This window comes from Neofelis nebulosa, chromosome X (genome assembly GCF_028018385.1).
Source record: "Neofelis nebulosa isolate mNeoNeb1 chromosome X, mNeoNeb1.pri, whole genome shotgun sequence".
NCBI lineage: Eukaryota > Metazoa > Chordata > Mammalia > Carnivora > Felidae > Neofelis > Neofelis nebulosa.
In genome coordinates, this window is record NC_080800.1 from 59,217,204 (window position 1) to 59,239,333 (window position 22,130).

General features: G+C 35.6%; 1 protein-coding gene across 2 annotated transcripts in view; it reads right to left on the reverse strand.

Annotated features, from left to right (window-relative positions):
• TEX11 (testis expressed 11) overlaps positions 1-22,130 on the reverse strand; it is a 251,917-nt gene that overhangs the window by 162,842 nt on the left and 66,945 nt on the right. For both annotated transcript variants that reach the window (XM_058712843.1, XM_058712844.1), the window contains exons 10-13: positions 20,836-20,890; positions 17,326-17,421; positions 15,328-15,409; positions 10,804-10,882 (exon numbers count right to left, since the gene is read on the reverse strand). In XM_058712843.1, coding sequence (XP_058568826.1) covers positions 10,804-10,882; positions 15,328-15,409; positions 17,326-17,421; positions 20,836-20,890 — 312 coding nt within the window. The remainder of the gene's footprint in view (positions 1-10,803; positions 10,883-15,327; positions 15,410-17,325; positions 17,422-20,835; positions 20,891-22,130) is intronic.

The following is a 22,130-nucleotide window of genomic DNA, read 5'->3' on the forward strand; positions in this document are numbered from 1 at the left end:
GGCTAGCTTACATTCTCTCATTTTTGAAAGAGATGTGTGTGCCATAAACATTTAATTTCCTCTTATATTTGCTATAAAAATAATAACACAAAAAAAGATAAATGACAACTTGACACATAGGTTAAGGTAGAAAATAAAGAAGTGTGGGGACTATGTCAAACTGGAGAATACATGCCCCATGTCTAAAGATAGCAATGGCCATTTAGCCCCAAATGATTGTTGCTTAGTGGGAAATATTGACCAAGTGTTTCCAGATCTTTCAATTTTTTTCAAGAAGTCAGAAACCCTGATTTTCATGTGAAATTGTTAAATACTGGCAATTAATTCATCCCTATGCAACACATCTTTGGCCACACCCACCCAGCTCATGGTTCAGTGATTTGCAAACTCTTTCCTATGTGATAGATTCCTTTAGAATGTAAAATTGGGAAAAAATGTTTGTCACTCTTAAAGATAATATTCAGGTAATGAGGGATCAAAGAAATCCATGAGGCATATATAAAATAAAAAATAAAATAACAAAGTAAGTCCCTCCTTATCAGTAATTTCTTTAAATGTAAATTGATTAAACTCCAATAACAAGGCAGAAATTGGAATAATGAATAAACAGAATCCAGCTACATACTGTTCGGAAGACACTCACTTTAGACCCAAAGATACAAACAGGTAGAAAATGAAACGATGGAGAAAGATATTCTATGCAAATAGTAACCAAAAGTGAGCAGTGGTGGTTATACTAGTATCAGACAAAACTGACTTTAAATCAAAGTTACAAAAGACAAAGAAGGACGTGATGCATTAATTAAAAATCCAATAAAGCAAGAAGATATAACAATTATAAATATTTACATACCTAGTAACAAAGCATCAATTTAAGAGAAGTGATGGTAAAATAGCATGCTACAATAATAGTTGGAGACTTCAAGACCTCTTCTCAAAAATGAAAAGAACAACCATCGGGCACCTGGGTGGCTCAGTTGGCTGAGCGTCCGACTTCAGCTCAGGTCATGGTCTCACAGCTCGTGAGTTCGAGCCCTGTGTCGAGCTCTGGGCTGACAAACAGCTCAGAGCCTGGAGCCTGCTTCAGATTCTGTATCTCCCTCTCTTTCTGCCCCTCCCCTGCTCACGCTCTGCCTCTCTCTGTCTCTCAAAAGTAAATAAATGTTAAAAAAAAATTAAAAAAAGAATAGAACAACCAGACAGAAGATAAATAAAAAATAGAGGATATCAACAACACAATAAACCAACAGACATATACAGCACATTTTACCCAATAACAGAATATACATTCTTCTCAAGTGCACATGGAACATTTTCCAGGATAGATCATAAGTTAAGCCACAAATTTAGTCTCAATAGAGTTTAACAGCTAGACATTATACAAACTACCTTTTCTGACCACAAAAGTATAAGGTTATAAATCAGTAACAGAAGAAAATATGAAAAAATTCAGAATTTGTAGAAATTAAATAACACACTGGGGCACTTGGGTGGGTCAGTTGGTTAAGTGTCCACCTTCAGCTCAGGTCATGATCTCACAGCTCCCGAGTTTGAGCCTCGCATTGGGCTCTGTGCTGACAGCTCAGAGCCTTGGAACCTGCTTCAGATTCTGTGTCTCCCTCTCTCTGCCCCTGCCCTGCTCATGCTCTGTCTCTCTTTCTCTCTCTCTCAAAAATAAATAAACATTAAAAAATTATTTAAAAAGTTAAACAACACACTTAAACAAGCAATGAAATGAAGAAGAAATCACAAGGGAAATTAGAAAATAGTTAAGATTGAATGAAAATGAAAATACAAATTACCAAAACTTATAAAAAACAGAAAAAGCCAGGTTAAGTGACATATTTAAGTCTATAAATGCTTATATTCAAAAATAAGAAAGATCTCAAATCAACAACCTAATTTTACAATGTAGCGAATTAGAAAAGAAGAACAAACTAACCACAAAGCTACCAGAAGGAAGGAGATAATAAAATTAGAGCAGAAATAAATGAAATAAAGATCAGAAAAACAATAGAAAAAAAATCAATGAAACTAAGTTGGTTTTTTGCAAAGATAAACAAAAGTGATGACAAATCTTCAGCTAGGTTAAGAAAAAAAGAGAAGACTTGAATAAAATCAGAAATGAAAGAAAAAAAATACAACTAATGTCTCAGAAATTAAAAGAATTATAAAGGACTACTATGAAAACTCATATACCAAATTGAAAAACCTAGAGAAATTCATGAATTCCTAAAAACATAACCGCCTACTAAGGCTGAATCATTAAGAAATAGAAAACCTGGGGCGCCTGGGTGACTCAGTTGGTTGAGTGTCTGACTTCAGCTCAGGTCATGATCTCATGGCTTGTGAGTTCGAGCTCTACATCAGGCTCTGTGCTGATAGCTCAGAGCCTGGAGCCTGCTTCAGATTCTGTCTCCAACTCTCTCTCTGTCCCTCTCCTGCTCATGCACTGTCTCTCTCTCTCTCAAATATAAATAATAATAATAATAATAATAATAATAATAATAAAGAAAATCTGACAGACCTAGAACTAGTAAAGTGACTGAAGCAGTAATCAACAATCTCCCAACAAAGAATCAGATGGCTCCCAACAAAGAATCAGGATCTCCCAACAAAGAATCTCCCAACAAAGAATCAGGATCAGATGGCTTTACTCCCAAATTCTACCAAATATTTAAAGAATTAATGCCATCCTTCTCAAAGTCTTCCAAAAAATTGGGGAGAAGGAAACACTTTGAAACTTATTAATGAAGCCAGTATTACCCTGATATCAAACAACAACAATAAAAAGAAAATACAAATGGCATTTTTCTCACAAGTGGAACAAAAATCCCAAAATTTGTACAGAACCACAAAAGACCAGAAATAGCCAAAGCAATCTTGAGAAAGAAAAACAAAGGTGGAGGTATCATGCTCCTGGATTTTACACAGATACAATACAATACAATAGAGTAATCAAAACAGTATGGTACTGACATGAAAACAGACACATAGATCAACGGAACAGAATGGACAGCTGAGAAATAAACCCACACATATTTGGTCAATTAATCTATGGCAAAGGAGGCAAGAATATATAATGGGGGAAAGACAGTCTCGTCAATAAATGGTGTTAGGAAAACTGAACAGCTACATGCAAAAAAATGAAACCAGTCCTTTATCTTATACAATATACAAAAATAAAGTCAAAATGGATTAAAATCTTGAATGTAAGACCTGAAACCATAACGCTCCTACAAGAAAACACTGGCAATAAGCTATTTGACATCAGTCTTAGTGATATTTTTTTGGACCAGGCACCTCAGGCAATGGCAATAAAAGCTAAAATTGATAAAGGAAATCACATCAAACCAAAAAGCTTTTGCACAGTGAAGAAAACCATCAACAAAATGAAAATAGAACCTACTGGCTAAGAAATAATATTTGCAAATCACACATCTGATAAGGGGTTAATATCCAAAACATATAAAGAACTTATACAACTTGATGTTAAAAAAGTAAACCGTATTAAAAATGGGCAGAGGACTTGTATAGACATTTTACCAAAGAAGACAAACAGATAGCCAGTAAGCACATGAAAAGATGCTCACTATCACTGATCATTAGAGAAATGCAAATGAAAACCACAATGAGATATCACCTCACACCTGTCAGATTGGCTATTATCAAAATGACAAAAAATAAAAAGGGTTGGCAAGGATGTGGAGAAAAAGGAATCTTTGTATACTGTTGGAGGGGATGTAAATCAAGGCAGCCACTATGAAAAACAGTATGAAGTTTTCTCAACAAATTAAAAATAGAACTACCCTACAATCCTGCAATTACACTTCTGAGGATCTGAAGAAAATGGAAACACCAATTTTTTTTTAATGTTTATTTTTGAGAGAGCGAGAGAAAGAGCAAGCACATGCAAGAAAGAGCACAAGCAGGGAAGGGGCAGAGAGAAGACGGGACAGAGGATTCTAAGCGGGCTCTGCTAACAGCAGAGAGCTCAATGTGGGGGTGAAACTCACAACCATGAGATCATGACCTGAGGTGAAGTTGGACACTTAACCAAATGAGCCAACCAAGTGCCCTGAAAACATAATCTGAAGAGAAATTTGAACCATTATCTTCATTGCAGCATTATTTATAAAAGCCAAACTATAAAAACAACCTAAGTGTCCAGTGATGGATGAATGGATAAAGACGTGGTACATTATCTCCAATGGAACACTACTCAGCCATAAAAAATAAAATAAAATTTTGCCATTTGTGACAATGTGGATGGACCTAGAAAGTATCAGGCTAAGCAAAATAAGTCAGCGAAAGACTAATATTGTATGACTTCATTTATATGAGGCATCTAAAAACAACAGAAACGAACAAACAAAACAAACAGAAACAGACTCATTGATACAGGAAACAAACTGTTGGTTACCAGAGTATGACAGTGGAGGGGGTTTGGAGGGTGAGTGAAACAGGTGAAGGGGATTCAGAGGTACAAACTTCCAATCATAAAATAAATAAGTCACAGGGATGTAATAAACAGCATAGGGAATATAATGAATAATAATGTAATAATTTTGCATGGTGACAGATGGTAAGTAAACTAATCACAGGGATCATTTTTCAATGTATAAAAATATCAAATCACTACAATATATACATTAAACTAATAGGATACTGTATGTCAATCATACTTCAATAAAAAAAAAACTTCTTCGTAAACAAACAAAGACACTACAAGAAAAGAAAACTACAGGCCAGTATTCCTGAAGAATACATATACAAAAAACCTCAACAAAATACTAGTAATAAGGTAATCCTCAACAAAAAAAATTAAACAGCATGTTAAAAAGATCATATACCATGACCAAGTGGGATTTATTCCTAGGATACAAGGATGGTCCAACATATAAAAATCAGTAAATGTGATATACCACATTGACAGAATGAAAGATAAAAATCACACAGTCATCTCAATAGATGCAGAAAAATAATTTGAAAACTTCAACAAGCTTTCATAATAAAAACATCCAACAAGCTAAGAATAGAAGGAAACTACCTGAACATAGTAATATGAAAAACCCACAGTGAATCTCATACTCAATGGTGAAACACTAAAAACTTTTTCTTTAAGACCAGGAACAAGGTAAGGATGTCTGCTTTAGTGACTCCTGTTCAGTACAGTACTGGAAGCCAGAGAAATTAGGCAAGGAAAAGAAATAAAAAGCATCTATCGAAATTGGAAAGTAAGAAATAAAATTATCTCTGTTCATAGATGATATGATCTTATATATAGAAAATGCTAAAGATTCTACAAAAAAACTATTTTTTTGTTAAGGGTTTAAAATTTTTTTTGATGTTTTTATTTATTTTTGAGACAGAGAGAAAGCACAACCTGGAGAGGGGTAGAGATAGAGGGAGACAGTAACTGAAGCGGGCTCCACAATAACAGCAGAGAGCCCAATGTGGAGCTCAAACTCAGGAGTGCCTTGAGATCATGACCTGAGCCGAAGTCAGACGCTTAGCCGTCAAGTGAGCCACCCAGGCACCCCTCCACAAAACAAAACAAAAACAAAAACAAAAACCTGTTAAAATAAATAAACGAATTCAGCAAAGTAGCAGCATATAAAATCAATCCACAAAAATCAGTTGCAATTCTATACACTAACAATAAACCATCTGAAAAAAATTTAAGACGGGCGCCTGGGTGGCTCAGTCGGTTTTTGGCTCAGGTCCTGATCACATAGTCATGGGATGAAGCCCACATCAGGCTCCAAACTTGTGCATGAAGCCTGCTTGGGATTCTCTGTCTCCCTCTCTGTCCCTCCCCCACTCACACTCTCTCCCTCTCAAAAAAAATAAATAAACATTTAAAAACTTTAAGAACACAGCCCCATTTATAATAGCATCAAGAAAAGAAAAAACTTTAAGAATTAACTCAGCCAGGAGGTAAAGAACTTGTACAATGAGAATGATAAGATATTTCTGGGTGCCCAGATGGCTCAGTCAATTAAGTATCCAACTCCTGATTTCAGCTCAGGTCATGATCTCACGGTTCATGAGTTCAAGCCCCACATCAGGCTGTGCACTGACAGTGTGGAACCTGCTTGGGATTCTCTCTCCCTCTCTCTGCCTCTCCCCTGCTCATGCTCTCTCTCTCTCTCTTGCTCAAAATAAATAAATAAAAATTAAAAAAGACATTTTTAAACAAAATTAAAGAAGACATAAATAAATGGAAAAACATTCCATGTTCATGGATTGGAAGACTTAATATTGTTAAGATGCCAATACTACCTGAAGTAATCTACAGATTCAATGCAATCCCTACCAAAATCCCAATGATGCTTTTTGGCAGAAATAGAAAAATTCATCCTAAAATTCATATGTAATCTCAAAGGACTCTGAATATGCAAAGCAATTCTGAAAATAAAAAAGCTGAAGGACTCACACTACCTGATTTTAAAACTCAATACAAACATAAAGTAATAAAAACAGAATGGTACTGGCATAAAGATAGACATACAAAGCAATGGAACAGAATAGAAAACCCAGAAATAAACTCTCACATATAAGGTCAAATGAATTTTAACAAGAGTGCCAAGACAATTCAATGGGGAAAAGATAGTTTTCTCAACAAATGACGCTGTGGAAACTGGGTAGCACATGCAAAAGAATTAAGTTGGAACTTTGTCTCACACCATATAGAAAAATGATCTCAAAATGGATCCATGACCTAATTGTAAGACGTAAAAACTATGAAACTCCCAGAAGAAAACATAGGGGAAATCATATTATATTTGGCAAAGATCTCTCAGATATGACACTAAGAGAATAGGAAATAAAAGGGGAAAAAAACACAAATTGGATTTCATGAAAAAAATTTTTTTTTAATTTTAATGTTTATTTATTTTTGAGAGAGAAAGAGACAGAGCACGAGTGGGGGAGGGGCAAAGAGAGAGGGAGACACAGAATCTGAAGCAGGCTCCAGGCTCTGAGCTGTAAGCACAGAGCCCAATGCCAGGCTCAAACTCACAAACTGCAAGATCATGACCTGAGCTAAAGACGGATGCTTAACCGACTGAGTCACCCAGGCACCCCGAAAAAAAATTTTTTAATTGGGGGTGCCTCACTGGCTCAGTTGGAAGAGCATGTGACTCTTGATCTCAGAGTCAAGAGTTCAAGCTCCATGTTGGGTGTAGAAATTACATAAACAAATAAATAAACAAACTTAAAAAATTTTTTAATTTTGCATCAAAAGACGCTACCAACAGAGTGAAAAGGCAATCCATAGAATAGGAGAAAATATTTGCAAATCATATATATTCAAAAGGATTTAATATCCAGAATACATCATGAACTCCTAAAACTAAATGACCTGATTAAAAATTGGGCAGGTCGGGGCGCCTGGGCGGCTCAGTCGGTTGGGTGTCTGACTTCAGCTCAGGTCATGATCTCACAGCTCATGGGTTCAACCCCATGTCAGACTCTGTGCTGACAGCTCAGGGCCTGGAGCCTGCTTCAGATTCTGTGTCTCCCTCTCTCTCTGCCCCTCCCCTGCTCACACTCTGTGTCTCTCTCTCTCAAAAATAAACATTAAAAAAAAATTTTTTTTTAAATACGGCAGGGGACTTGAATAGACATTTCTCTAAAGATGAAATAGGCCAAAATCACATGAAAAGATGGTCAACATCACTAGTCATTAGGGAAATGCAAATCAAAACTATACGAGATACCACTTCACACCTATTGGGATAACTACTACGAAAAAACAAAACAAAACAAAACAAAACAAAACAAGAGTTAGCCAAAATTTGGAGAAATTGGAACCCTTGTGCCCTGTTGCTGAGAATGTAATATGTACACCCACTGTGAAAACAGTATGACGATTCCTCAAAAAATTAAAAATTACCATATTATCCAGCAACTCCACTTCTGAATATACACACAAAAAAACTGAAAGCAAATTCTCAAAAGAGATTTTTTTTACACCCCCATTCATCACAGCATTATCCACAATAGCTAAAATGTGGAAGTTTTACCTTCTATCAGCTGATGAATGGATAAGCAAAATGTGGCATATACACATACAATAAAATCTTCCTCAGCCTTAAAAAGAAAGGAAATTCTTTACATATAAAGCATCCAACTCTTGATCTCAGCTCGGGTCATGATCTCGCAGTTCATGGGTTCGAGACCCACGTTGAGTTCTGTGCTGGTGGCATGTGCCTGCTTGGGATTCTCTGTCTCTCCCTCTCTCTCTCTGCCCCTCCCCCAATTGTGCTGTCTCTGTCTCTCTCGAATAAATAAACTTTAAAAAAAATACTGGAGGGTTGCCTGGGTGGTTCAGTTGGTTGAATGTCTTACTCTCTATTTTGGTTCAGGTCATGATCCCAGGGTCATGGTATCAAGCCCCGCATCGGGCTCCATGTTGAGCGTGAAGCCTGCTTAAGATTCTCTCTTTCTCCCTCTTTCCCTCTCCCCGGTTCGCTCGCTCTCTCTCTCTCTCTCTCTCTCTTAAAAAAATTACTGGAGGGGTGCCTGGGTGGCTCAGTTGGTTAGATGTCTGACTTCGGCTCAGGTCATGATCTCACAGCTTGTGAGTTCAAGCCCCGCATTGGGCTCTGTGCTGACAGCTCAGAGCCTGGAGCTTGCTCAGATTCTGTGTCTCCCCCTCTCTCTCTCTGCCCCTCCCCCACTCACTCTGTCTCTCTCTTTCTCTCTCTCTCTCAAAAATAAATAAAAACATTAAAAAAATTTTTAATTACTGGCAAATATGTATCAATTGTATATAAGAAAAAATTTTGTGTTCCAGCTTTGTAAAAACATGATGTTATCATCATCATCTCCTCTTCCATAGATATTCTATAAGAGGCTAAATGATTTCTCATCCAAAAGTCGTGTGTCAGGTAGGAGATCGGTCTGCAACAATGGTTGGCAAGCTATATAGTTGCAGGCCAAATCTAAACAGTGACATGTTTTTATAAATAAAGCTCTATTGGAACACAGTCACTTCCATTTATTTACAGATTTTCTGTGGCTGCTTTTTTCTCACACTACAACAGCAGAGTAAAGTAGGTGGGACAGAAACTTTATGCCTTACAAAGGCTAAAATATTTATTACCTCACCCTTTATAGATAGTTTACTAACTGACCTAAAATAGCGGTTCTCAGAACCACCTGAAGAACTAATAAAAAATAGAGGTCAGGGCTTGCTGGAATAAGGTAGAGCTTGATCTCTATATTTTTATAAAGTACCCTAGTGAACATTTTTGATAAGTTTTATTGAGGTATAATTCCCATACCATACAATGCATCCATTTAAAGTACACAATTCAGTGGTTTTTAATATATACACAGAGTTGTGCACACATTACCCAATCAATTCTAAAACATTTCCATCATGTCAGAAAGAAGTGCCATACCCAATAGCAGTCTCTCCCCATCTTCCCCAACTCTCACAGCCCTAGGCAACCACTTATCTACTTCTTGTCTCTATAACTGCATCTATTCTGGAAATATCATATAAATGGAATGAAACAATATGTGATCTTTGTGACTGGCTTCTTGCACTTGGCATCATGTTTTTAAGGTTCATCCATGTTATAACATGTATCAGTATTCTGTTTCTTTTTATTTTTCTTAATATTTTTAAGTTTTTCTTATTTACTTTTTTTAAGTTTATTTATTTATTTTGAGGAGACAGGGGCAGAGAGAGGGGGAGAGAGAGAATCCCAAGCAGGCTCCGTGCTGTGCAGAGCCCAATGTAGGGCTCAAACCCACAAACTGCAAGATCATCACCTGAGCTGAAATCAAGAGCCAGATGCCCAAAAGACTGAACCACCCAGTCACCTCTTAAGTTTTTATTTTAATTTCAGTTAGTTAATGTACAGTGTTATATTAATCTCAAGATATACAATAGAGTAATTCAATACTTCCATACATTACACCGTTTATTGGCAAATGATATTCCATGATATGGGTATACCACATTTTGTTTACCTATTCATCAGTTATTAGACATTTTGGTTGTTTCCACATTTGAGTATTAGGAATAATATTATGAACATTCACATATAAGTGTTTTATGGACATACTTTTTCTATTTAACTCAGGAGTGGAATTGCTGGGTCAAATGGTAACTGTTTAACTTAGTGAGGAACTAATAGTTTCCAAAGCAGCTGCCCAATTTTACATTTCCACCGTCAGTGTATGAGGGTTACAATTTCTCTATATCCTTGCCAACATATGTGATTATCTGTCTTTTTGATAATAGCCATCCTACTGGTTCAAAGTGGTTTCTCATTGTGGTTTTGATTTGCATTGCCTTGATGGCTAATGATGTTGAACATTGTTTCAAGTGCTTATTCCTCAGTAATTCTGAGGCACACTTAAGTTTGGGAACGATTAAGAAGTCTTTATGTACTTTAAGGCCCCTTTTGACATTAATGGTAACATAAAGACAGAGCCAGAGAGGTGTATTACTCATAGAACTGCACTCGTTCACGCCTTCCTGTTCCACATGACACTGCCCTGTAGGTTAACCTAGGCCTAACTCCTGTTTTATAAACACCAACTACCTTATTCCTTTTTCATTTTATTTCTTTTTCAAAATTTTAATGTAAATTTTAAAATTAACTTGACTATTGATTGTTTAAATCATTAATCAAGCAGTTCCATCTTCTAATTTTATCAGCATAATGGCAGATATGGTGCTATGTGAATATGGATGGATATAAATGGATATATTCAATACATATTAATAGAAACCTTAAAAAATGTTAGTCTTTAGAGAAAAGAAAATCAATTCTGCACCTTTCATGATCCATCAGCAGTTTAGCAACGTTCAGACAAAAGTCTAGAGACATATCAAGATGTAGTATTTCCATGACAGCTAAAAAAGAGAGAAGATGAAATAATCATATCAGTTTCATTTCTGAGGAAACTTAGCTATTTTCAATAACTTTCCTTTGTTCAAAATCTACTTTCTAAACGTTTGCCATACACCACATCTTGCCTAATAATTTATCAAAATCTTTTGGGGCATCTGGGTGGTTCAGTAAGTTAAGCACCAGACTTCAGCTCAAATCATGATCTCACAGTTCATGGGTTTGAGCCCCACATTGGGGCTCCACACTGACAGTGTGAAGACTGCTTGGGATTCTCTCTCTCTCTCTCTCTCCCCACCCCCCACCCCACTAGCTCTTTCTCTCTCAAAATAAATAAACTTTAAAAAATCTTTTTATAAAGCAAAGACATCCAATGCTAGAGTGTAGTGAAACAGGTACTCTTCTAAGGATGTTAAAGTAACTTGATACAATGTTTTTGTAAAGCAGTTTGGCAATACTATATGCTATGAACACAGTGGTTAAAAGCTTGAGACTTGAAATCAGATAGACTTATATTTGAAACCACTTGCCACCTATATGGTTATAGGCCATATAGGCTATAGTTTTTTCTGAGCCTTAGTTTTGTCATCTGTAAAATGGGGAATATATCACCAGTCACTTAGGTCTGTTGAGAGTGTTACATGAGATAATGAATGAAAATTACATATTAAAACACCTAGAACTTAGTAAGACTCAGTAAATGACACCTGTTGTTGTTATGTATCCTCTCTAATGCAGAAAGTATACTTCTGAAAAGTCATCGGAAATATGGGAAGATGTTTATAAGCAAAGATATTAAAATCAGTGTAGATATAATAACAATAAAAAGGAAGTATATTCTCGAATGTCCACTATAGGCAGATGATAAACTATTATGAAACTATTAAAAGTGTTGAATATGAAATAACATAGAAAAACTGAATATGCACTAATATGAAAAATGTTTATAAGACTAGTAAGTAAAAAAATCAGAAAATAAAGCCTGCATGTATTATGTGGTCAAAATTCTAGAAAACAAACAAATTTATTTATTTATTTATTTTTAATTTTTTTAACGTTTATTTATTATTGACAGACAGAGAGACACAGAGCATGAGCAGGGGAGGGGTAGAGAGAGGGCGAGACACAGAATCCAAAGTAGGCTCCAGGCTCTGAGCTGTCAGCACAGAACCCAACGTGGGGCTTGAACTCACAAACTGTGAGATCATGACCTGAGCCGAAGTTGGTCACCCAACCAACTGAGCCACCCAGGTGCCCCGAAAACAAACAAATTTAACCAAAATAGAAAAATGCTGAAATTAAATGATCAAACTGCCAGAAGTGATTGTGTTCAGATTATTTATATACCAAATAACTAACAAGTGTATTCTCTGTGCCAGGAACTATGATCAGTGCTAAGAACCCAGTAGTGGACAAAACACAAAAATCCTTATTGTACAGGAATTGTACGGTGAATGATGAAGACTATGAATATCTTTTCCATAGTCTCATGGAATGCATACGGACAACTTTTCCAAAAGTTCTCTTTAATGCGTGTTGCTAGTCTTTCATAATAAAAAAAAATGTATATTTTTTGATTTCCACTTTTTTTACTTACAAAAAATACTGGTGAAATGCTAATGCCAGCAGTTAGAGTGACCATTTTATTTTTTTCAGTCTATATATTCATTTTGAGAGACAAGAAAAGAGTGAGCTGGGGAGGAGCAGAGAGAGGGGTAGAGATAGAATCCCAAGCAGGCTCTGCATTGTCAGTGCAGGGTCCCATGCAGGGCTCAATCTCACAAACCATGAGATCATGACATGAGCTGTGACACTTTCCCAATGAGCCATCCAGGTGCCCCAAGATTGGCCATTCTGAGTGTAAAGTACTTTCACTAGCAAAGAAATGAACAGACTATAAAAAAATGCAAGTTTCATATATTCTCTCAACACAACAAAGTAAAAGATAATTTAACATTTTAAACTATAGAAAACTTGGATTCAGAGAAGTCTCTTAATTTGTAATCTGACATAGCAACTTCATTACTCTGAATACCAAGAAACCAGATTAAATAAAAACAATCTGGGAATAAAGAATAATTTCATTTTAAGCTCTTCTTTTTATCTGTGTTTTGGTAAAATTTGTAATGGAGAATTCTAATCTAAAATTAATCAACTTTAAAGTAGTTGACTCCAGGGGTGCCTGGATGGTTTAGTCGGTTAAGTGTCTGACTTTGGCTCAGGTCATGATCTTGCAGTTCTCAAGTTTGAGCCCCACATCGGGCTCAGTGCTGACAGCTCAGAGCCTGGACCCTGCTTCAGATTCTGTGTCTCCCTCTCTCTCTGCCTCTCTCTCTCTCTCTCCCTCTCAAAAATAAATACACATTAAAAAAATTATTGTGGCACCTGAGTGGTTCAGTCAGTTGAGCATCCGACTTCGGCTCAGGTCATGATCTCATGTTCGTGAGTTCGAGCTCCACGTTGGGCTCTGTGCGGACAGCTCAGAGCCTACAGCCTACTTCAGATTCTTTGTCTCCCTCTCTCTCTGTCTTCTGCTCGTGCTCTGACTCTCTCTCTCGAAAATAAACATTAAAAAATTTCATAAAAATATAAAGTAGGTGACTCCAAAAATCTCTCTGGTCTCCCTATATTGTATTGGTTTCAGTAAACCTATTCCTCTAATTGGTTAATTGATTCGTTTATTCTCCGACTACAAAACAAGTGGAGTTGTCCTCCTGGTTCCTAACATTTTTCAGCCTGTGTATACTGAGCTGATACCATTACCTAGAGATACAGAATCCTCTATATATTTCAGCTTGAGGTCTCTTATTGATTAGCTAAAATTTTATTTTTTATTTTTTTTTTTTTTATTTTTTTTTTAAAATTTTTTTTTTCAACGTTTTTTATTTATTTTTGGGACAGAGAGAGACAGAGCATGAACGGGGGAGGGGCAGAGAGAGAGGGAGACACAGAATCTGAAACAGGCTCCAGGCTCCGAGCCATCAGCCCAGAGCCCGACGCGGGGCTCGAACTCACGGACCGCGAGATCGTGACCTGGCTGAAGTCGGACGCTTAACCGACTGCGCCACCCAGGCGCCCCATGATTAGCTAAAATTTTAGAGGGCACAGAAAGTTTCAGAAACTAAATTAGCACTAAATTTAGAGCTACTACTAAATTTGATTATTGTCCTATTTATTACAAATTGTTATTGTTGGGGCACCTGGGTGGCCCAGTCAGTTAAGCGTCTGCCTTTGACTCAGGTCATGATCTCACAGTTCATGAGTTTGAGCTCCGTATCTGGCTCTCCGCTGATAGCTTCAGATTCTCTGTCCCCTTCCGTCTCTCCTGCTCCCCTGCTCCTGCTCTCTGTCTCTCTCAAAAAATAAACATTAAGGGGCTCCTGGGTGGCTCGGTCGGTTAAGCGTCTGACTTCGGCTCAGGTCATGATCTCACGGTCCGTGAGTTCGAGCCCCGCGTCGGGCTCTGTGCTGACAGCTCAGAGCCTGGAGCCTGTTTCAGATCCTGTGTCTCCCTCTCTCTCTGCTCCTCCCCTGTTCATGCTCTGTCTCTCTCTGTCTCAAAAATAAATAAACGTTAAAAAAAATTTTTTTTTAAAATAAACATTAAAAACATTTTAAATTGTTATTGTTTAATGGATAATCAGTTATTATTATACTAGAATATACTTTTATATAGTAAAAATAATGCAACTCTATAATGCAACTATATTTTTATATAAAATTAAAGCATGTACACATTAAAAATATTTAGAGTCAATTATTTTATGTCTAAACATAGTTGAAACACTATTAAGTGGTCAATGTGCATAGAGAGACTTTTGGTAGTAGTAACAGCAATAATAACTACAATAATATGTAACATGTTTTGCACACTCTGCACCAGGTATGGTGCGAAATGCTTTATATACATTTTCTCACTGGATTCTCAAACTAACTAATCAGGTAGACATTATTATTATATCTCTTTGAAGATGAAGAAACTGAAGCACAGAAAAATTCAGTGACTTGCCAAATGACACACAGATGTATATCAGGATGTTTGCCCTGTGAGGTGTAAATTTTAGTCCCTTAAGAATTTTGAAAAATAAATAGCAATGTTTATACAAGTGATTATAAAAAGCACAGCACTACAAAGGCTTTTTCTATCCAAAGTTAATCTTTTTTCATTGTGGTAAACAACTTCAGAAGGGTTGGGCAGCTGCAATTTTTGCTAAGCTAAAAAAAATTGATAATTCTTATTCAGCTTTTTTCACTACCTATTATATTTGTAACTATTCCCTTTTCCTTCTCTTTTTCTTCCTGGCTAACAATCTTCTCCCTTTCCTATGTGACCAATTTCCTTCTCAGTCACTGTCAAATTGCACCTATTATTAGCATACTATAAACGATCTGATATTCAACAAATTGGTTATGATATTCCAAAATTGTGTGTTCTTCACACAGATGATACCTTCGTGGAGTTCTTCATTGGCTGTTTCACTCTTCAAGAGGATTTTCATCTTTAGGAAAATCCCAGCTGGATTTAAATGTTCCTATTTTAAACAGAGAAATCACAATGACATTAAAACTGTAGAATGTAAAAGACAGTTTTCAAATAATTGCCTGTTTTGTTCAATCATAGCAGAATAACTCATGATCAAAGAAAATCAAAATTATAAAAGATCAGATCACAAAATCCAGTTTATCCTTGAGGATATCTTCTGATATTTTATTCAATCTAAATGAAATAATACAAGGGAAAAAAACACATTTGATTGAGTGGCAAGCATTTAATGGTAGGTCAATAAACTGTATAAATATAAGGCTGTATTCTTATCCTTGTAAGCAAAATTCAGTATCAATTATATTTGCTTTCTTTTGAGATTTTAATAACAATTAAGGTCCTTTGGAAACATGGTTGAATGAAATGAAAATATACGGTCTTCCCTGCGGGACATGCCTGTCAGATTTACTATTAATAACAACGTACTCTCAACAGTTTTTCCAAATCCTTGTTAGCTGGTTCTACGCCATCTGTGGGTTTCTTGCCTAGTTCCACTTTTGCCTGACAAAACACATCTTTACACAGCTGGCTAAAATTAAAAGTGCAGTCTAGGCCCATAGAAGAGAAACTTTCTCTCTACAAAGCCAATCAGCTTCTACATGAACATTGTACTCAGCTCTAAACACAGCAAATAATTATAGCAATTCATGTGTGAGATGCCTTAAGAATGGAAAGTTAGGGAAAGTATGCACTGGTATTAAAAGGGTTTGCAAATATAGATGACATAAATACAAATAATAAGCTGAGGTTGCAAATTTTAATTTATTGCATTACTTCATTTCCTAAAAGATACGTTGAAATAGGTCTTGGATTCAATTCCCTTTTACCTTCAGAGATGTACATGTCTTCCAAATCTTGGCAGGATCTGTTTTTCTTCAGTCTACTACACTCACACAAGTTGACATTCTGGTTTTCTCTTTGATTTCATTAACAAACAATTCCAGAGAATGGACATCACTTTGCATTCATTGTATAATCATAGATTCACTTGTATAACATTTGCACTATAGTGTCTATCCTTGTTTCCTGAACTTACACTTTCAGAAATCATAACTACCTGTTAAATCCATCAGCTTTCTCCCTACAATATTCTTTTCTTTTCTGTAACTTTTCTCACTGGTGTTTCTCACTCGATTTCACGCATCCCCCAACCCACCTCCCTTCTGGCAATCACCCAGAAAAAAAAAATGTAGGGCTCTTAATATGAGAGAAGCATTTTTGTTTTACCTGGTACCATCTGTGAATTGTCACTAAGTCAAGACAATTTAATTATATGTTATTTTTTACTAAATATAAAAGATACCACCAAGGGGCACCTGGGTGGCTCAGTTCATTAAACATCCGACTTTGGCTCAGGTCATGATCTCTCACAGTTTGTGGGTCCAAGCCCCACGTTGAGCTCTGTGCTGACAGCTTGGAGCCTAGAGCTCACTTTGGATTCTGTGTCTCCCTCTTTCTCTGCCCCTCCCTGGCTCACATATACTCTCTTTCTTTCTCTCAAAAATAGACATTAAAAAATACCACCATTTTCTTTTTTACTTCTAATTTTCCATTATAATGCAATCTGCATATCATAAAAAAATAAAGAGCGGGGTGCCTGGTGGCTCAGTCAGTTAAGCGTCCCACTTTGGCTCAGGGCATGATCTCCAGGTTCATGGGTTCGAGCCCTGTGTCAGGCTGCTTTGGATTCTGTGTCTCCCTCTCTCTATGTCCCCTACCCTGTTCGTGCTCTGTCTCTGTCTCTCAAAAATAAGTTAAAATGTTAAAAATTTTTTTAAAAAATAAAGAGCAAATAAATTTAAAAAGCAGGAATACTGAAGCAAATGGCTAAACTAGATTTCAAAATGTGAATCAAAGCTTTAAAAATTCATTAAGTTAATATGCAAAACTAAAAACCTTTCATACCTTGTTTGCTAGGTTTACAGCATGGAGAGCCTTATCACAATATTCTCTGTCATTCCAATCCAAATAAGCAGTGGCTAGTAACCGAAGAACTTTAGCCTAGAATTAAAAATAGAAAAAGCACTCCATCGGTCGAGGGTTAAATTGCAATACAATGGCTGCCTAGCACTTACAAAGTGACAGGCATCTTCTCAAACTTAAGTCATTATTATTAAATAGCATTTCCTTAGGTAACCACATAGTCTTGGGTTACGTCTCATCATTATGCTGCCCACATCAAATACTGTCTAAGAATTTTATAATAGCCTATTTCAATTTTATACAATTGTGTTAATATAATGATTTTCCTAACAGTGTTTTAGCACTGAAGTACTTTATTATTCTCACTTTAAAAATAAAGGAAACTAAAGCACAGCAATATTCAATTTAATCATCTTCCCACTTATTGTATAGGTAGCATTGCATTAGGCCTTCATCAAAAGAGATAAATAGAAAGACACAATCCCTGTCTCAAATACTTTACAGCCTACTTGAGATTAACCAATTGGACCAAGAGCACGCATACCATCATTTTAATAGTGACTCATATACTTTCCTGTAAAGAAGATCTCTCCTAACTCAGCTAAGTTTTAAAATTAATAATGTATTCCTGAATAAGTCAGTTTCTCCAACTAGGTTTACATTAATAAGGGGAATAACTCTAGCCAGCATTGATATATTTAACTACAGACTTAGATTTTGAAAGAAGGAGCTCTATTTCACTAAAGAATCTGCCTCTAAATATAATGAAGATGTTGAGACCAGGCAAAGATAATCTTAACATATTAGAGCTCTGTAAATCTAGAGAAATGGTACTTAGTGTGCCCTATTTCTGAGTTTTTAAATTCAAAAAGTAAGATGGATCAAATAAGATGTATACAATGTACTTAATATTATTATTATTATTATTATGGAACAACTCTCAACTTATAAACTCCCCAGAGCTTTTGTGGAGTAAATACGGCATCTCTAAGAAAAACTGTAACTATTTCATAATACTAAAAGAGTCAAATAATCAGAAAGATGTAACAAAATGAATGAATCTCAAAACCATTACGTAAGGAAAAGAAGCCATACATAAAACAGTAGATACTATATGATTCCATTTATACAAAGTTCAAGAAAAAACAAAAATAATCTACAGCCACAGAAGCCAGAATAGTGGTTTTATCTTGGGGCTATGAATGGCTATTAACCAGAAAGGGCCAAGGGAACTTTTGAGAGTCATGGAAATTTCTGTATCTTTATCTGTATGGTAGTTACAAGACTATCTAGACATGTTAAAATTCATCAGGCTGTACACTTAAGATTTGCACAATTAAAAAAAAGATTTGTACAATTTAGTATATATAAACTATACTTCAATAAAGTGCTGCTAGCATGAAAGAAAAACTACTTCATAATCTATTTCATGATCTTACCTCTCCATACTTCACAATATGAATATGACATTTCAATCATGCTTAACTACTGTAGTCTTCCATCCCTAATCCCTCCTCCAGACATTATCCCATCTTGGTCCCTTGCCTGGTATTCTCTTCTCTCTCCATTTTCACTGTATGGACCCCATCTACTTTTCATGGCCTTCCTACCAGAAAGCTTCTTCAACTGCTCTGGCAACCCTGATATTTCCCTTTACTGTACCACACAGTTTATCACTTATTTTTCCCAATTGTTTCATTTATGCTAGTTTTTAAAATCTATTTTTGAAACTTTAACTGAAGTACACAATACATACAAAAAAGTTCAAAAATCTCAATAGTACAGCTCTGAATTTTCACTAAGTTAGCACGTATATGATAACAACATAGAAATCAAGAAACATAACATTAACAGCAACAGGTTCACCTCAAGACTCTCCTTGACATGATTTCCAAAGAAGAGTAACCAATTACTTGTTTTCCAGTACCATGTACACTTTAGCTCTACTTGCTTTTGGCATTTACATTTATGGAATCATACAGTATGTACTACTTTATAAATTGGTCTGTTTATTCAACACTGTATGTGAGAATATATCATTGCAATTATTGTAGCTCATTTATTCTCATTCTTATATAATATTCCATGTTACACTATAACAGTTTTTTTATTATTTTAATTGTGCTAAAATACACATAAAATTGACCCTCTTAACCATTTTTTAAGTGTATGGTTCAGTAGTATCAAATATATTCACACTGTTGTTCAACTATTACCATCATACACCTCCAAAACTCTTAATATTGCAAAATTGAAACTCCGTATCCATTAAACAATAGGCTCCCATGTTCTCCTCCCTCCAAACTCCTTCAACCACCATTTTACTTTATGTCTCTATGAATTTGACTACATCAAGATACTTAAATGGAATTATACAATATTTTTCTTTTTGTGATTGGTTTATTTCACTTAGAATATTGTCCTCAAGGGGCACCTGGTCTGGCTCAGTCAGTTAAGCATCTGACTCTTTTTTATTTAAATATAATTTATTGTCAAATTGGTTTCCACACAACACCCAGTGCTCATCCCAACAAGCGCCCTCCTCAATGCCCATCACCCACTTTCCCTTCTCCCCCACCCCCCATCAACCCTCAGTTTGTTCTCTGTATTTAAGAGTCTCTTATGGTTTGCCTCCCTCCCTCTCTGTAACTTTTTTTTAGCATCCGACTCTTGATTTCAGCTCAGGTTACAATCCCAGGGTCTTGGGATCGAGCCCCGTATCAGGCTCTATGCTGAGCTTGCAGCCTGGTTGGGATTCTCTCTCTTCCTTTCTCTTTGCTCCTCCCCTGCTCATAATCTTTCTCTCTCTCTCTCTCAAAATAAATAAAATTAACAAAAATAATTCTGTCCTCAAGGTTCATCTATGTTGTAGCATATGTCAGAATTTCCTTCCTTTTTGAGGCTGAATAATATTCCATTATATTCATTTCTATTAGTTTTACCCTTCAAACAGAAGCTTTTTAAGGGTAGAAGTCATGTTTCACACTTCTCTTTTAGTCCCCAACTATCGCATTGCTAGATATACATAGGTATTCAGTTATATTTTGATTGATATACCATAATGATAAGAAGGAAAGATGAATATTCAAACAAAATTCCATTTTGCTATGGTATATATTTTAAATTACTTTTACATCAGATTTACTTACCTAATCATATTTTACTTGATTAAATATTAAAATACCAAGCACATTCTATATGGGTAGTTAAGGGAAAATCTATATTTTTAACATGCAATAATAAAATCTAAAATTTACATAGCTAAACACTGTTCCAAGTGTTTATATATATTAACTCATGGGTGTAAGAATCTACCATACACGTAAGATTCTATTAGTATGTAATTTTATAGAAACTAATGTACTAAGATATTAATGATGTGCCCAAAGGATAATCTACTCAAAAAGGAGTGATAGACTATTATAATTTAGTAACAATAACATAAAATGTATTTCTTCAACCTACTTCTGCAATATTTAACATGATCCTTACCAGCATTTCTGGCCCAATAGTATTCTTATCCATCTTCCCAATATCATAGCTTTGGCTAACATTAAAAAAAGGAAAAAAATACATGTTCATTTCAAATTATATTTTTAAGATTATGTATCACTAAGAAGACATGGTATAATTAAACTTTATTCCAACTTTTCTATTTTGCACTACAATATATTATTAGCCAATTAATATAGGAATATCAATTATATAAAGCAATTCTTTCAAACTGTAAAAAAAACACAATTTCCTCAGGATGTATAGCCAATAAATCAATACCATATTATTGTTCTTTTCCATATTGTTCCTATATAGATGTCTTACATATATAGTATTTCGCTGCATTAAACTAGTTCACTTGTGTACATAAGCTCTTATTCAATGAGCACATTTTAAAGTCTAAGAAATAGGAATACATTTTTAAAATAAAACAAATACAGGAGTTTTCACAGAAACAAATGCTTTAGCAATATGTATTAAGCTTCACAACACCCTTGTGAGGCACTATTAGTTCCATTTTGCAGCTGAATGAACCAATTTAGCAGTTAAGTGATTTCTAATATTTCCTAGATTGGTACTGAAAATGAGAGTGAAGGGTTGGGGAGTAGTGAAATTTGATTTCCAGTCTATGCTTTAATTAGCAAACCATATTATCTATGGGACATTCCAATAATCACAAATAATATATTAATATGAGCCTCAGGGTTTTAAAACCTAAAACTTAAAAAGCAAAACAAAGATTATTCACCATAAAACTGGTATTCCAAGGAAGGATGTCAGTAAAATTTTGGTGAGCTGAACTAAATTGAAGACACTACTTTGAAATACTCCCTTTAAAAAACTCTAAAAGACTCAAAATTACCAAACTGAGTTTTCAGATCACTAACAAGAATACAACATGAGCCTAGTTATTCTAAGCTCTATCTCATAGAATGGTCTCCTTTGGTATATTAAACCTACTTCCAGTTTTTAAAATAACCAATGAGGACAAAACTTCTGCAATGGTGGTATAAGGAGCTCTTGGACCCTCTCCCCAGTGAAACAACAATTTGCCTGGAAAAATCAATTAAAAAAACAACCAGTTAAAGTCTCTGGAAATTTTCCTAAAGGCATATGGCAAATGGAAAAACATTTCTTTAAAACAACAACTAAATCTCAGTAAGAACAGTGAGAGTCTGTGTCATTTGAGTCACAATCTGCTTCTATCCACACCAGCTCCCTGTGATGAAAACTACTCCAGATGGGTGCTGTCAAGAAGGTAGTAATTCCCTTTCCCTCCAGCTCCTAGACTC